This window comes from Ursus americanus, chromosome 13 (genome assembly GCF_024610735.1).
Source record: "Ursus americanus isolate L20-20 chromosome 13, mUrsAme1.1.p, whole genome shotgun sequence".
Taxonomy (NCBI): domain Eukaryota; kingdom Metazoa; phylum Chordata; class Mammalia; order Carnivora; family Ursidae; genus Ursus; species Ursus americanus.
Window position 1 is genome coordinate 41,224,001 of NC_142139.1, and position 15,978 is coordinate 41,239,978.

The 15,978-nt window shown below is 36.7% G+C and overlaps 1 protein-coding gene across 15 annotated transcripts in view; it reads left to right on the top strand.

The window, feature by feature from the left end:
* The window catches only part of ARFIP1 (ARF interacting protein 1), a 114,147-nt gene that overhangs the window by 75,891 nt on the left and 22,278 nt on the right, over positions 1 to 15,978 (top strand). For all 15 annotated transcript variants that reach the window (XM_045798815.2, XM_087866521.1, XM_045798807.2 and 12 more), the window contains 2 exons: positions 3,621 to 3,778; positions 10,309 to 10,483. In XM_045798815.2, the coding sequence (XP_045654771.1) occupies positions 3,621 to 3,778; positions 10,309 to 10,483 (333 nt within the window). The remainder of the gene's footprint in view (positions 1 to 3,620; positions 3,779 to 10,308; positions 10,484 to 15,978) is intronic.

The following is a 15,978-nucleotide window of genomic DNA, read 5'->3' on the forward strand; positions in this document are numbered from 1 at the left end:
ATCCTTAAACCATACTTAATCTCCAAATAAAGGCAATAGCAAAGTCTTACTTTCACCTAACATGACATAACTATTCGTGCTATCTGTCAAAGACAGACTAGCGTTTTCCCCAAAGAGGATGCAAAGTCCTTGAGTGACATTCACTTTTTCCCTTGGTATCCTGTAAGCTAAATACTACGATGTAAAGTTAGTAATATATCTTATGTTGTAGGCTAAGGGGATAAGAGAGGGAAGAAAACAAAGTTACTTGCTTTATACATACACACACATATTGATAACAAAATAAGGAGGAAATATTCATAACAATGATAGTCTTCATTTCTACAGATGGTCACAAGGTCTTAGCTTCTTCTGCTACCCATTCCATATTGCACTGACTGTCGGCTAGCACCTCAGCCTATCAGTTCGTTGCCCGGTGGGGTGACCCAAACCTTCATTCCTAAAGCGTCCCGGCCATTAGTAGTCCTGACTGAAATGGGTTGCTGACGTTTTCCATTGACATTAATCACAGGGCATGGTAGAAATACTAGGAGATGCCCTGAGAGGTTGCCTGTATTCTAGGCGTACTCTTCCTTAGCAGTCCAGTTTCCTTTCCCTTGGTCAACAGGATCAGTCACACAAGCCAGCAAAGTAACTCTCTTTGCTTATTGATTCTTTTCGAGAAAAAGTTCATAGTGCAGTGATGAAGAGCTGGTGTCCACTTCCTCCTGCCTTATGATATATTAACTGAGACACATTGACAGCACTTAGCACAAGTATGGCAGATAGTGGCACTGAATAAAATATGGTAGTTATGATAGCTGTTTTGGGATTGCGGCATTTAGAAGTTGAAGAAGAATTTGAAGATTAGTCAGTTCTTTCATTTTCTAGAGAAACAACCAGTATCCAGCAATAGAAAAAGCAAATCTCCTGAAACTTTTTTGAATGCCTGTCACCTGTCAGAAACTTTAAGCAAGTTATCTCATTATACTTCCCTATCAAACTTGTAAGAGAATTATCTTCATATTATTACTAAGAAATTGACAAAGAGTTTAATAAAACAGATAAATCTAGTCAGTAGCAGAATCAAGATATGAACTCCCAAACTGTTTGAATTCCCAGATTTTTACCATTTTATCACATGAGTCTCACTCCCAGTTCTGTTAAAGCATGGCACCTCACCTCATTAAATTGTTTTTTCTCAATTTAGAAGGTAACATCTACATCAAGATTAGAAAAGTTCACATAACCCATATTATTGTCAGTTATCAATGAGTTACCTGTGAGTCTAATTTTTTATTGCTCTGTATTGTTTAATTTAACCGACTTGTTATTAATTAGGTAATAATTTATAGTACTAAAACTGGATGTTTTAGATCCAGTCAGATGTTCTGTTATTTGGCCCTAATGTAGAAGGGGAAATAGTGGTCATTTATATCTGATGAGTGTGTGTAAATGATATAGGAGCTGCTAAAGAGAAAAAAAATTCTAATGTTTTGAAACTTTGTTCTCTCTCTGTATAAAGCAAGCAGATACTGAGATTAAGGAATTATAGGCTTTCCCTGTTCAGTGGCAGAGTAGAACCACAGCCCTGTTCTTCATGTATATATCCTTTGGTTACTTTATATTTAGTTTATTTGTAATTGCTAAGGCAGTTTATAATGTGTAAAATGTCCCTGTCCAACCAAAAATACTAAAACAACTTATCAACTAAATGAAGTTTATGAATCATGTTTTATTTTCAGTGCCAAAAAAGCATATTTAATTATGTATTTCTTATAATGCATATACATACGTATATTCTTTCTTTCTGGTGTCCCGATTATTTTATATCTTTTACTTACTATGTCTCCTGTACCTTACTATAAAAAAATCGTTATTATTCTAGCCAGTTAAGTTCAAATTATATATTAAAATCTTAAGTTTTATAATTCCTTCATAGAATTACAGTTGGGATTTATATTCGTGAAACAGAACAGTGGCAGTTTGCTCTTCCTGTCTGCTTTGAATTTAGGCCTGTTTCTTCATTGTAAATATACTATTTCAAATTCTGCTATACAACTTTTCAATCTGCTATTTCATCTTACTATGCTGTGGGTTTTTTGTGTTTGTTTTTTTTTTTTTTTAGTAAAAGAGTAGCCTTCTAGGTTGTATAGCTCTCCCTTTGGCTAATTAGGACTTGTGGCATTTTCAGTGTTAATAATGTGAATTTGCGGATATTGAGAATTTTTAGAAGTAAACAATGTTAGGGTACCTGGGTGGCTCAGTTGGTTGAGTGTCAGACTCTTCATTTCGGCTCAGGTCATGATCTCTCAGGGTCTTGGGGTGGATCCCCAGGTCAGGCTCCGTTCTCAGCAGGCAGGCAGCTTGAGATTCTTTCTCCCCTTCTCCCTCTGCCCCTCACCTGAGTTGTGCACCCATGTGCTCTCTCCCAAATACATAAATCTTCTCTACTTTTTAAAAGATTTTATTTATTTATTTGAGAGAGATCGTGCAAGAGAGAGCATGAGTAGGGGGAAGGGGCAGAGGGAGAGGGAGAAGCAGACTCTCTGCTGAGCAGGGTGCCTGATGCGGGGCTGGATCCCAGGACTCCGGATCATTACCCAGGCTGAAGGCAGACACTCAACTGACTGAACCACCCAGGCGCCCCTCAAATACATAAATCTTAAGAAAAAAAAAAAAAGAGTTACATGGATGTCTCAAAGGAAAATGCTTTTAGCACCATAAAATTAATTTCCTGCTATTTATTAATTATTAGATATTTTATCACCTAGAAATTTAATTAAATCTATAGCACTAGCATTAAACTTGCATTTTCTAAGATTTTATTTAATTTCATATTACATTTTTTTCAGCTGAAGTTAAGTGTTTCATAATAAACTTCAGAATTCTCAAATTGAATGACAATAAGCTATGATCAAATTTTTTCTTGTTCCGATGTGTCCTGGTAATCTGTTAAAGCTTTCCAGTCTTTCACTACTGAAAGTTTAGAGTTAGTACTTGCCATTTTTGAAGGAGTCACATGTAATGTTTTCAATCCAAGACTCAGTTTATTCAGAGCAAATGAACTCGAAGTGAGTGTTGAGTGATCCTTCCCCAGCTGTGCACCTATGTAGACCTGAGTTTGGGAGTCAACTAGTCACTGAGTTTACAAAGAAATGTGCATTGTTAATATTTATACACTGAGAGGATTATGTCAAAACACAAAAATTGCAGTCTGTCTTATGTCTGAAAGTTTTAGTCAATTGTTAACCTAATTTGGTTGTGAAAGTTATGGTTTCTCTGATTAATAATCTGCTATATTTTTCTCTTAACAGCTGTGCTTATAGTATAAGAAAAACAAAACATGGAAATGAAAATATTCTTTCTAGTACAAAGTAGTTTAACTTTTTAAAATTATTTAATTCTAGCTATACATCTGAGCTGATGACAATTTCGGTTTACTGCACTTTTTTGGTAATTTTATAGCTAGCTGTGATTTAGATTTGTTTATTTAAACATTAAAAGAAGAAACTTCTATAGCTAAATATTTTAAATCAAATATTTTCTAAATCAAATATTTTCCCATTAGTGATGCATTTGAGATTTTTTTGTCACATTCACTAATAAGTGGCTATGTTAAGGTGATGTTTTTGTTTTAGGAAGAATTTGGCTACAACGCAGATACCCAGAAGCTACTGGCTAAAAATGGAGAGACTCTTCTTGGAGCCATTAATTTTTTCATTGCCAGTGTGAACACTTTGGTGAATAAAACAATTGAGGATACATTAATGACTGTGAAACAATATGAAAGTGCCAGGTAGGTATAAATTTTCATTATACTGTCTGTTTACAGATGGTACATAATTCAGTTAAGAGTTTAGATTGCATATGCTAGAAATCAACTCTGGCTAATATGGACAGAAAAAGAATGCAGTAGAAGATTATAGGATAGCCCATAGAACTAAGAGAAAGGCAGGAGAACAGATTCTGGAAACAAGCAGGAATCAAAATCAAGATAATGCCTCAGACAAATCTAATTAGGATCCTGATGCTGAGTACCTCTGGTACTTGATGTTGCCACAGCTACCATAAGTCATTTCTAACAGGCCCCTGAATATTTTGCTTCATTGCCTAGAGAGTGTCTGAGCCTTGGTCATGTGCTCAACCCTGCCTGTTAGAGAATAGGGAGATAGAGGATCTCCTAGTTCCGCTTCCTTAGAAAAAGATAGGACCTTGTGTTCTACTAGGTAGTTAGTAGATGCCCTCTATAATCTGGCCTTCGGCCTCTCTTCATTCTTATTGCTGCTGCTTCCCAGTAGAAGCAGTACAATAGCCAGACTTACAGTGTCACTTTCTCTTCAATATACAAGTTCATTTCTGCTTCCATGATTTTTATGTTGTGGATACCAACATCCTAGCCTTCCACTTATCTAGGTTATAATCAGCTCTAAACTCTCGTATTTTACCTTTTACATATTTTCATAACTGTTCATAATGCAGTGTTTTCATACGTTTTATACACACACACACACGTACAGTCATCATTAATTTCTCTATCTCATAATCATCCTGTTAGGTAAGCTAAGTATATTTTAGCAGAATAGCAATAGCATTTTCAGCTTTTGATTCCAGGCCCAATTTTTCTCCCATTCATTCTATTCTGATTTACTTTGAGTGTTTTTTTTCCTCTGAACACTTGAAATCCTTATTTCCTGTTATACTTTTTATAGCATAGTTGAGGATAACTACAAACTGTACCTTTTAGAAGTATAACTTTATGTTTTGGCCCCTTACCCTAGTTTAATGATAGGAGAAAATGCCTATGAAAACTCTAAACTCTTATCTAGTTTTTGAGTGCTTCTTCTTAAGTATATATTTCCTTATGCTTCACATAAGTAAAAGCCCTTGGAAAGTTAACTTTTAATCTTTTCACAAGAAGAGATGCTTCTGTGTTGTTCTGTGTTTGTAATTTTAGGTTTAGCATTTAACATGTGGTTCTTAATGACTTGGAAATGAAGGTCAAGATAAATAGCTGTGGGTTGTTTGTTAGGAGAAGGGTGGAGATGGGGCTATGTGCCCTATTTAGGATTTAGACTTGGTTTTTTACTGTTCTCCATTGTTTCAATTATTTACTAACACAGTATTAAAATTAGGAGGTGAAAAACATAAACAGAAGGAATTCATCAGTAGGATATCCCTCAATAACACTGAAGGAATTTCTCAGTAAGATACCCTTCAGTAGGAATCCCTTCAGGAACACTCTTAGTAATTGGTTCTCCCTCCTCTATTTAAATCTTTTCATGGACATTGTCTTTATTTTTCAAAAGAATATTCTGTATATTTTTTATTTTTATAAATTTTATTTGGTTCTTTTCCAAATCTGTTCCTTATTCATGATGTCCTAATTTGTACATAATGAATACTCTTTTCCTTTTATCTCTTTAACTCTTTTAAGCATTCTTATTTTCTGATCTTCCAATTGTTTTAATATTTGTGGGTTTTGAAGATGAAAATTCTTTTGTTCCCATATTACCCCCTACCACCTCCTAGTCAAGAATTACATGAATCTAGTTTCTGCTTCTGTACTTTGTAATTGTCTACCTACCCTGAAAATATTTCTAGTACCTCAAATATATTTTTGTTTAGTATATTGTAAAACATGTTTTATTTTAGCATATAATATCTTTTTGTCCATTATTTCTAAGGTGCTTTTAAAAATATTAACCCATATTATGGGGTAACTGACTGGCTGGCTCACTAGGTAGAGGATGTGACTCTTGATCTTGGGGTTGTGAGTTCAAGCCCCATGTTGGGCATATAGCTTACTTAAAAAAAATTTTTTTTTCAAATATTAGCCCATAGTAAAGAAAGAGAAATTCATTAGGTAAGTCATTGAACAGTACATGGGTCATTTTTTAATTTGTAGAGGAGAAAAATAAGCCTGTGGAGGTTAAAAGGTTTGCTCGTTTGGAGCCAGTTTCAAAGCCAAAATGAGAGCCCATTGGCTCTCCTTTTACTTTTGATATTTCAGTCTCAAACTTCAACTGGATTTCTCTCAAATTTTCATATCTGTTTAAAAAATTATGATGCACATGCCTGGCTCAGTTAATGGAGCATGTGACTTGGGATCTCAGGGTTGTGAGTTTGAGCCCCGCATTGAGTGTAGAGATTACTTAAAAATAAAATCTTTAATAGTAATAATTTTCACATCTTGTATTGAGATATCTGACTTAAAGTACAATGTGATAAAAGATCTCAGTCTAGGGGCTCAGTCGGTTGAGTGTCTGACTCTTGATTTGGGCTCAGGTCGTGATCTCGGGGTCATGAGATTGAGCCCCGTATCAGGCTCCGTCTCAGTGGGGAGTCTGCTTGAGATTCTCTCTCTCCCTCTTTTGCCCCTTCCCCTGCTCAAGCACGCACTCTCTCTCTCAAGTAAATAAATAAAATGTTTTTTAAAAATCTCAATCTAATATATGGGTTTATTTGAAACTTTTGAACAGAGTTATAAATCAGGTTATATGTACTTGGTAGCTGGTCATCAGAAAATCTTTAACAACCTCTGTGTGTAGTTTAAAAACTAACAACAATAATGACCTCACCCCATAATTTATTCTTTTTTTATTGAAATTTCAGTGTGATTTTATTCATTAAGCTTAGCTTGGGGTTTGACTTTTCTATTCTATTTATCGAAGTAACTGAGGAACTCACTAGTTGTAATACTAAAACATTGCCTGCAGAGGGATAACAGTTAGAAAGAATCCTAGATTAAAAATTTCTCAGTAGCTGAATTTTATTCTCCGTCAGAACCAAAATTTACTGACTTTTAGGGCATGGGTCAGCTATTTGATCAGCACAAAAAGTGGCAATTTAGGCAAATGTCCGGGTGGCCTTTTAATGCTCCCTATTATGCATTGTGTACAAGTATTTCCTAGCCCTCTGGTGCTCCATGTATAGAAAATCTTGTAACGGCCCATTCAACACTTCTCCACAGCAGCACCAACAAGGGAGTCAATTGTGGTCAAGACTTTTCAAATGTGGACACCTGTTCTCTAGAAGTTTTACATAAGCCATAAAGTAACCAACTGTCACTAACTTTATTGGTATGGATTCAGTTCAGACTGGCAACCTTGAAGAGTTGCATTTTGAAAATTTAGTGTGCTTCTCTCCCTGGTGGTAATGAGCACTGTTAGAGAAGCTCTTACGGAAAGTTTTACTTTGATACCATCTACAAACTCTGGATATAAAAATTAAGGGATATAAGGTCAGTATTATAATTTTGATTATGTTTATATTAATCTTGTTGTTTGGAAATGTGTTCCAAGCTGATGAAGGATATTTGTTTTCACATTAAATCACCATATATCACTTATTTATTTTTGTTCTACTTATTTATTTTCTTTCATTTTTTATTGTTTTTAGTATATTTACATCTGGCTATCCCTCTTCTAATTTGGCCATTATAATAAGCACTCTAAAGATACTAGTTATTACCAGGTATCCTAAATACTCTATCTTTTGTGGAGATTCTTATTCTCATTTATAGATGAAAAACTGAAGCAGAAAGAGATAAAATTATTAGCTCAAGACATTAGAGCCAGTGAAGATCAGAGTGGTCATTCAGTTTGGCTAGAGAACCCATGGAATTTGACTTACTGGTTATCATTACCATGTCAGTCTTGTTTCCTGAATCTTTAATATCTATCTCCCCTTCTTAGCCCCACTGCCGTTGTCTTGATTCAGGGGACTCATTTCTCTTTGCCCATGGTCTTCTAATTGGTTTCCTTGTTTCTGTTTCTTAATCTACTCCAGTCCATCCTCCATTTCTTACTACTAGAGCCCCCTTTCTATTCTGAACAAGTAGGACATGTCACTTTCTAGATCAGTGTTCTTAAATGGCTCCCCATCACATCACTTGACCTACCAGATTAAATCTGATCCCTTTAGTGTGGCCTGTAGGCCCTGCTTAATGTCAGGCTACCTGTCTGACTTTAATTCCTTCCACTGTCAACTTCAGGTTATGACATACTGAATTACTTCCCAAATGTATCATGGTATCTTACAACTCTGTGCTTTTGTTCATGCTTTTCTCTTCCTGGATTACTCTATTTCCCTACCACAGTCCACCTCAGAAGATTTTACTCCTTGAAATTTTAATTTTAGTGTTTTAATTCTCTTCCGAGATACCCAATTAGGCAATTCTTCCTCTTGATTTCCCTGTACCTTATTCTCCCTCCTTCATGGTAGTTACCATTATCTCATTTTGTTGTAGTTGTTCAAGAGCTTCTCTCCCTCTAGACTGCAAGTTTCTTGAAGATAAACTTTATCTGTTCATCTTTATAGTTCTGGTTTCTAGCACAGTGTCTGGAACATAGAAGGGGCTCAGTTAATATTTGTTAAATGAATCAGTGTATCAGTGAATGAATAGTTCTCTTTTGGCCCTGAAAGATCAAGTTTGTTAAATTCAGTAGATAAAAATAAATTCTCAAGTCACATTGGAATATAGTTTATGTTGTTTAAAATATTCTTAAAGGGGGCGCTTCAGCAGCTCAGTCCGTGAAGTGTCTGCCTTCGGCTCAGGTCATGATCTCCATGTCCTGGGATCAAGCCCTGTATCGGGCTCCCTGCTCAGCACGGAGTCTGCTTCTCCTCTTCCTCTGCCTCTCCCCCTGCTTGTGCTTTCTCTGTCTCTCTCTCTCTCTCTCAGATAAGTAAATGAATAATCTTTTTAAAATAAAATAAAATATTCTTTAAGGATGCCTAGGTGGCTTAGTCATTTGAGTGTCCAGCTCTTGGTTTCAGCTCAGGTCATGATCCTTGGGGTCGTGAGATCGAGCCCTGCACTGGGCTCCATACTCAGCCATGAGTTTGCTTGCATTTCTCTCCCTCTGCTTCTTCCCCACCCACCTCATGTGCGTACACTCTCTCTCTCTAAAAAAATAAGTCTTTAAAATATTCTTAATTGCCAGAATAAGAGATGTAGATTGTACTCTAGATATTGGATAAAGAATTTAGTTCTAGGGCATAAGCTTTGTGATGCTGGTTTTGACTAAATCAGAGGTCACATTGATCTTAACTGAGTACTGAATAGTAGAGACTGCTGGATAAGTCAGTGTTTAATAAGCAAGATAGTAGTGTACTTACATAGGTGCTGTGATAGAGGCATTATGAGGTGCAGTGTGATCATGGAGTGGTGGGGGGGGTTAACTGTTTTAGTAGTAGGAGAATATTAGGGAGTAGGCATCTCAAAGGAGCACAAAGTGTTAAGTGCTCTGTAATAGATGCCATTGTCGCGTTCTAAATACTAATGTTATGGAAATCCATCCAGAGTTGGTCTGTCCCCTGTGGTGCCACTAGCCACACGTGTCTGTTGAGCCCTTGAAATATGGTTAGCCTAAACTGAGATGTGATAGATGTGTAATATATACAATGGATTTCAGAGACTCATTACTACTCCCCCAATAAGTAAAATAGTTCATTAACAATCTTTTTACCTTGATTACATGCTGCAATGATAAGATTGTAGATATATTGGGTAAAATAAAATATATTGTTTAAAAGGTGAAATTAGGGGTACCTGGGTGGCTCAGTCAGTTAAGCATCTGCCTTCAGCTCAGGTCATGATCCCAGGGCCCTGAGATCTCGCCACACGTTAGGCTTTCTGCTCAGTGGGGAGTCTGTTTCTCCCTCTCCCTCCCACTCCCCCTGCTTATACTTTCTCTCTCTGTCTCTCTTTTTATCAAATAAATAAATAAAATCTTTTTAATAAAATAATTTTTATTTATTTATTTATTTATTTATTTAATTTATTTATTTAATAAAAAAATAATTTTTATTATTTTAATGTGACTACTGGAAAATTTTAAGTTACATATGTGATTTCTGTTTTGCCTTGCTGTCTAGACTATACTTTTAGGACTGCTGACCCTCAGTGTAACTTCCTTTTACCAGTTAAAGTATGTCATCCTAAAGTCTGCTATCTTCATATGCTTTGCTTTATTGGTATTAACCAATTCCCATGTGAAATAGATCACTTGATCTTGTTAGCATTAGGTTTTGAGATCTGTTTTTTTAAACTGGTTTTTAAATTTTGGAAATTCTACTTGTCAGTTAATACTGTACTTTGGGAAGAATAGTTAATGAGATTAATAAGCAGCTCCCCCCCCCCATGCTTATAGTAATAGCTCTTTGTATTAAAGAAATACATTGTTTTAAAAGTATAAGGTGTAATGTATGTATGAGAATTACCTATTAATGTATAATATGAGATTGTCACATATTTCCAGCTCACCTCCTAAACTTATTTCACTCTGTTTTTGTAAAATTCCTCACTTACTCTGTCTTTTCCAGGATTGAATATGATGCGTATCGCACTGATTTGGAAGAACTGAATCTTGGACCACGTGATGCCAACACTCTGCCAAAGATTGAGCAATCACAGCATCTGTTTCAAGCACATAAGGAAAAATACGATAAAATGCGTAATGATGTTTCAATCAAGTTGAAATTTCTAGAAGAAAATAAGGTAAATTTAATCTTTACCTTCTGAGATAAATTTTTATGGACTTTAAAATGATGTCACCCCAAAGAGTGTTAAATGGAAAGTTTTTGTTTCTGTTAGCTCTCTTTCATTACAGTTCCATAATGGAATTTCGTCTATAATCAGTATTTGAGTTTTTAGAAGAACAAAAAATATATTTATCTTTTCTGTCATAAAAGTCGTCATCAACCCTGCTGTCCCAGTCTTTCACATGTGACAGTTGGCAAAAAATATTTGATGTTCAACTCTTGACCTTCAGATTGGAGTTAGTATCAAATGCTTTAAAAAGTTATGTAATTGGGGCATCTGGATGGTTCAGTCAGTGACGTGTCAGGCTCTTGGTCTCAGGGTTGTGAGTTCGAGCTTATACTGGGTGTAGAGATTACTTTAAAAAAGTAAAATCTGAAAATTAAAAAATAAATAATAAAATAAAAAGTTACATAATGATAAATTCTGCTTTGAATATTTTGAGACCTTTTTATTAATGATGGGTACAGATTTCAGGTAGGAAAGAACATTCTCCCTAGTAACTGGTAAATGAGGAATGACTAAAAGGTCCAGCTTAGAGCTGTAGTTAGCATAACCTAGAAGGATCAAGCCAAGAAATCAATTTTCCACATTATTTTTGTATAACATGAACCCATCCAACGACAAGAACAGGGAAAGCTGTAGGCTTCACTTGGAGATGAATTCATAGAATAACAGGCTCCTCCTGAGTTCTGATTTAAGTAAAGGACAGGTTCCTGTGTTTAACATTTTTTAAAAGATTATTTATTTGAGAGAGAGAGCACACACACTAGAGCCCAGTAGGGAAGGAGAGAAGGAGAGAGAGAATCTTTTTTTTTTTTTTTTTTTTTTTTTTTAAAGATTTTATTTATTTATGTGACAGAGAGACAGCCAGTAAGAGAGGGAACACAGCAGGGGGAGTGGGAAAGGAAGAAGCAGGCTCACAGCGGAGGAGCCCGATGTGGGACTCGATCCCGGCACGCCGGGATCACGCCCTGAGCCGAAGGCAGACGCCCTAACGACTGCGCTACCCAGGCGCCCCAGGAGAGAGAGAATCTTAAGCACACCCCCCACTGAGCGTGGAGCCGGAACCAGGGCTCAGTCTCAAAACCCTGAGATCCTGACCTGAGCTAAAATCAAGAGTCATACGCCCAACGAACTGAGTCACCCAGGTGTCCCTGTGTTTAATGTTTTTAACATGACATGCGTTCTCAGTTTTGTGAGGGGGGTTACAGTTCTGGAAACAGGAGAGCTAATAGTGGGCACAGCACAGAGTAGTTGGAGTGGTTCAGTCTTGTGGAGATGGGCGTCTTTCTTACTACATATTGGTGGTCTTCTTGTGCTTTTCGTATCCTCTGAAGTTATAATAGGTCTTCACATCTTTCTTTAGGTACCCTCTTAAAATTATTCTTCACTTGTTACTGTCTGTTGATATCCTCTTGTTTTCCTTAACATTTTTTAGAAACTCTTCTGGCTACCATAAAAAGCTGCAGAGTAATACATTTCCTCGGCATCTACCAAGTCCTGCACTAATACTCACTTTTTTTAGCTACAGTGGGTAAAAAGTATTCACCAAAAGCCATTACAATGGCAGTAAAAGAAACATCAGCAGAGTTATCAGACAAATTGCCCCCTATCATTCCACTAAGAATGCGGGCAGCCTTTTAGCATTCATTAGCTGAGCATGTAAGATAACGTTCCTTTTAGTGCATTCATATATATCTATGTAGATGTATCTCCCTATAGATATATATGTAGAGAGAGATCAGTTACATGGCTTAGCATTTTAATAGGAATATATCAATACTTAGATGTAGATGTATATTTTAAATATAAAAATATTTTTGTTATATTCCCCTATAATAGATCGGCACTATACAGGATAATGTTAAGTGAGATATGCTAGCTAGCATTTGAGAGGCTCTATCCAAAGCTACTTTGAAGGGAAAGAAAGGAATTCACCTAATTTGGGGGTTCAGGACCTCTGCAAATAGAGAAATTCATTTTAGGAAATCTATAAAATGGTGATTGTGTTCTTTTGGAATCTAATGGCATTGTGTACTGTTCTCTGGATAGTGAGATGATGGGTAATTTTTGCTTTCTATATATATTTCTATATTTTAGATGGTTGTGTTGCCTTTATGAAAAAGGAAAGAAAGTGGGGCGCCTGGGTAGCTAGTCAGTTAAGCGTCTGGCTCTTGATTTCAGCTCAGGTCATGCATGATCTCATGGTGGTGAGATCAAGCTCCGGGTTGTGTTCCACACTGGGTGTGGAGTCTGCTTCAGATTCTCTCTCTCACTCTCCCTCTGCCCCTCCCCCCCCCAGAAAAAGATAAAGTAATGTTGAAAGAATCAGTACCCCAAAGCAACTATGCTTATATAGTCCTTGCCAGAGTAAATAAAAATAGGGAAATTACACAAGGATAAACAATGGCCATGTGATTGCTACTTGTCTTACTAGAACTACTTTTGAAACGTAGGAGATACCCAGATGTAGACATGAATCAGGGAAGGTACTTCTTACTTGTCAGTTGCTATGCATTTTACACATATTCTCTTACCTAATCCTCATAACAATCTTCATATTTTAATCCTTTCAGTAAATACTATTGAATACTTTATATACTGGGAATATGTCAGTGAACAAAAAAGACAAAATTTCTGTCCTTTTGAGGCTTACATTCTTATCAATCAGATACTCTCATCCATATTTCACAGATGAGTGAATTCATTTTACGTCATCTTCTGTGATCATATGTGCCCTTCACTTCCGATCTTTTGAACCTGTGTCTCCCTGATCTGTCCACCATAAAGTTGTTCCTCACTTACGAGGAAGAGTTGTATGACATACCGAGGCTCTTCCCTTTCATGTGTCCAGGAGAAGTTCTAGATTCTGGGAACATCAAAATCAGTATTTGAGCTGTGGAAAAAAGAGACTGAAGAAATGATTTGGGGCCTGTCTACATCTAGTGTCATTACTGCCTAAAGTAGCCCTGTGTTATATCTGGAAAACAGCTGTCATGCTAATGTGAGAAAGGAGGTACAGAGGTGGCAGGTAGAAAAGAAAGTGTGTACTTTCTCCTCTGCCCTTGTTTTGCCTCTTGTTTTTTGCTGTGCTGTGCTCTGCTCTGCTCTAGAGTTGAGCAGCATAGGCTAATGACTAGGCAAGGTGGACTGTATCCTTTGTAAAACATTCCAGAGTAAGAATGTGAAAACCTGGGTTCCAGACCCACTCCTGCCACCTGCTAACTTCATGATCTTGGACGAGCCTCCAAGCCTCTGTATTTTCCTCTGGAAATTGAGGGTAAATCTTGCCTTGTGTTAAGTGAGTAAAAAAAACACACTGTCCTCTGTAAAGTGCAAAGCACTATTCACCAGTATTTAAAGGATTCCTACTGTGTGCCAGGCCCTTTGCTAGGTGAAGGAATGAAGGAGAAGGAAAATAAAGTTCATGATCTTAGGGAGTCAAAAAGCATGAGATAGGTTTGTTTTCTAGAAGTTATCACCTTCACACCTTCCCCTGGTAGCTTTTAAACTTAACCTGTATCCTGCCTATTTTGTGTCTTTTTTGCTGATATGAGCAGAAATTGACATTAGAAAAGATGTGGCAGGAGACATGAACTGTATTTATTTCAACGTATTAATTTGAAATACTAAATGTATATAATTTGTTATTAGGTAAGCAATACTTTCGCAGTATTAAGTAAGGTTAATGAATTGACCATTCAGGGAAATCTTTAAGATCCATGGAAGAGACAGGGCTTCAGTCTAGCCTTTAAAGATCAGGAGGCTAAGCGTAAAAGAAGTGGGAGGAGAACCTTCTTGACAAGGGCAGTGGCCCACGTGTACGAATAGAGGAATATTCCTATTTAGGAGAGAAGTAGACTGCCATAATGGGACATAACTTTGACATGCTTTAAAGGAAGAGAGATTCAGAAAGGTAATTGGAAGCCATATTGTATTGAGCCTTGATCACATAAAGATTGAACTGTGGCCCCAAAAAGGATGCATGCTGAGCAATGAGGGATCAGCCAGGTTATCTCTGTAAAGTTTCAGTATCTGTCAGATGGCTCTCACATCCAACTTCATCTAGTTGGAATTAGAGAATTTGTAAAGTTAGGGGGCACCTGGGTGGCTCAGTCGGTTAAGTATCTGCTTTTGGCTCAGGTCATGATCCCAGGGTCCTGGGATTTAGCCCCATGTCGGGTTCTCTGCTCAGGGGGAGCCTGCTTCTTCCTCTCCCTCTGCCTGCTGTTCTGTCTGCTTGTGTGCTCTCTGTCAAACAAATAAAATCTTCAGAAAAAAAAAAAAGAATTTGTAAAGTTAGGAGTAACAGGAAAAAAAAATGACTTAAAAATATTTTTCGGGCACTGTAGTTTAAAGGCAGAAAGAAAGTAGAAGCACGCAAACCAGTGGAATTTTTTATAGCCAAGTGAAATGATGAAGAGCCTGACCTGGGGTTGTTGCAGTAGCAGCAGAAAGGAAAGAAGATTTCAAGGCTGCTTGGCAGGGGTTGGAAATCAACAAGGAAAGCTAGTTTGGCTGGAAGGTTGTGAGGGATGAGGGATGGGTATTTGTTGCATTTAACCAAGTGTTTGGTTTGAGACGATGACAAAATATTCACATGGAAGTAGTTGGTAGGAAGATAACCATGTGAGTTTGGAGTTTGGATGCGCAGGGTCAAGTCTTCAGAGATAAAGGCTTGAAAGTCAATGCCTTTTGAGAATAACACCGTTGTCACCTTTCTTACTATAAAATTTTTAAAAATTTGCCAGAATTTATGTTCTTAGAGAGTCTAGAGATAGTCTTTGTTTTCAGTTTCCACAGTTGTCATTAACCTAAGTTTCAATTTGAACTCTGTAATCAGTGGTGTCTAAAATAAAACCTATAAAGAAACTCTGTTCTTTTTATCTTATTTAACTCTTCAAAACTCTAAAGAGATAATACTGATCTCTGTTATTTTAAGCAATCAGTAGCTGTAATTTGGGTAAAGACTTCGATTCATGAAAAAACCTTTTTTTATTATTGAGCAACTTTTACCCTTTTATTTTTAATAGCTCTAACAAAGGGAGGAAAAAGCAAGCCGTTAGGCCTAGAAACTGTCTGTCATCCCTGTTTGCTTTCTTGGCAGCGTGAAATGCCTTAAATCTTGTTTTTTTTTCCTTCTTTTGTTAAAGTACAACTGAATTTGTACCTTAATATCTCTTTTTTACATAGTTGTCAGATAGTCTACTTAGCACTTGTATTTTAGCAAAATATAGTATACTCTTCCTATTTCTTAAATATTGTATGTTGAATTTTTAAAAACAGAAGTTATTTGAGACATCATTGAGTATGCTAGTTTGTAATTTGATAATGTCCTGAAGGCTGCTGCTTTTTTTTAAAGCCGTTTTTGCAGCTTTGGAGGGAAGGAGACTTTCTTTGGGTTCTCATTTCATGGCTTTTGGAGTGTCTTCCCATAGCAACACTTCTCT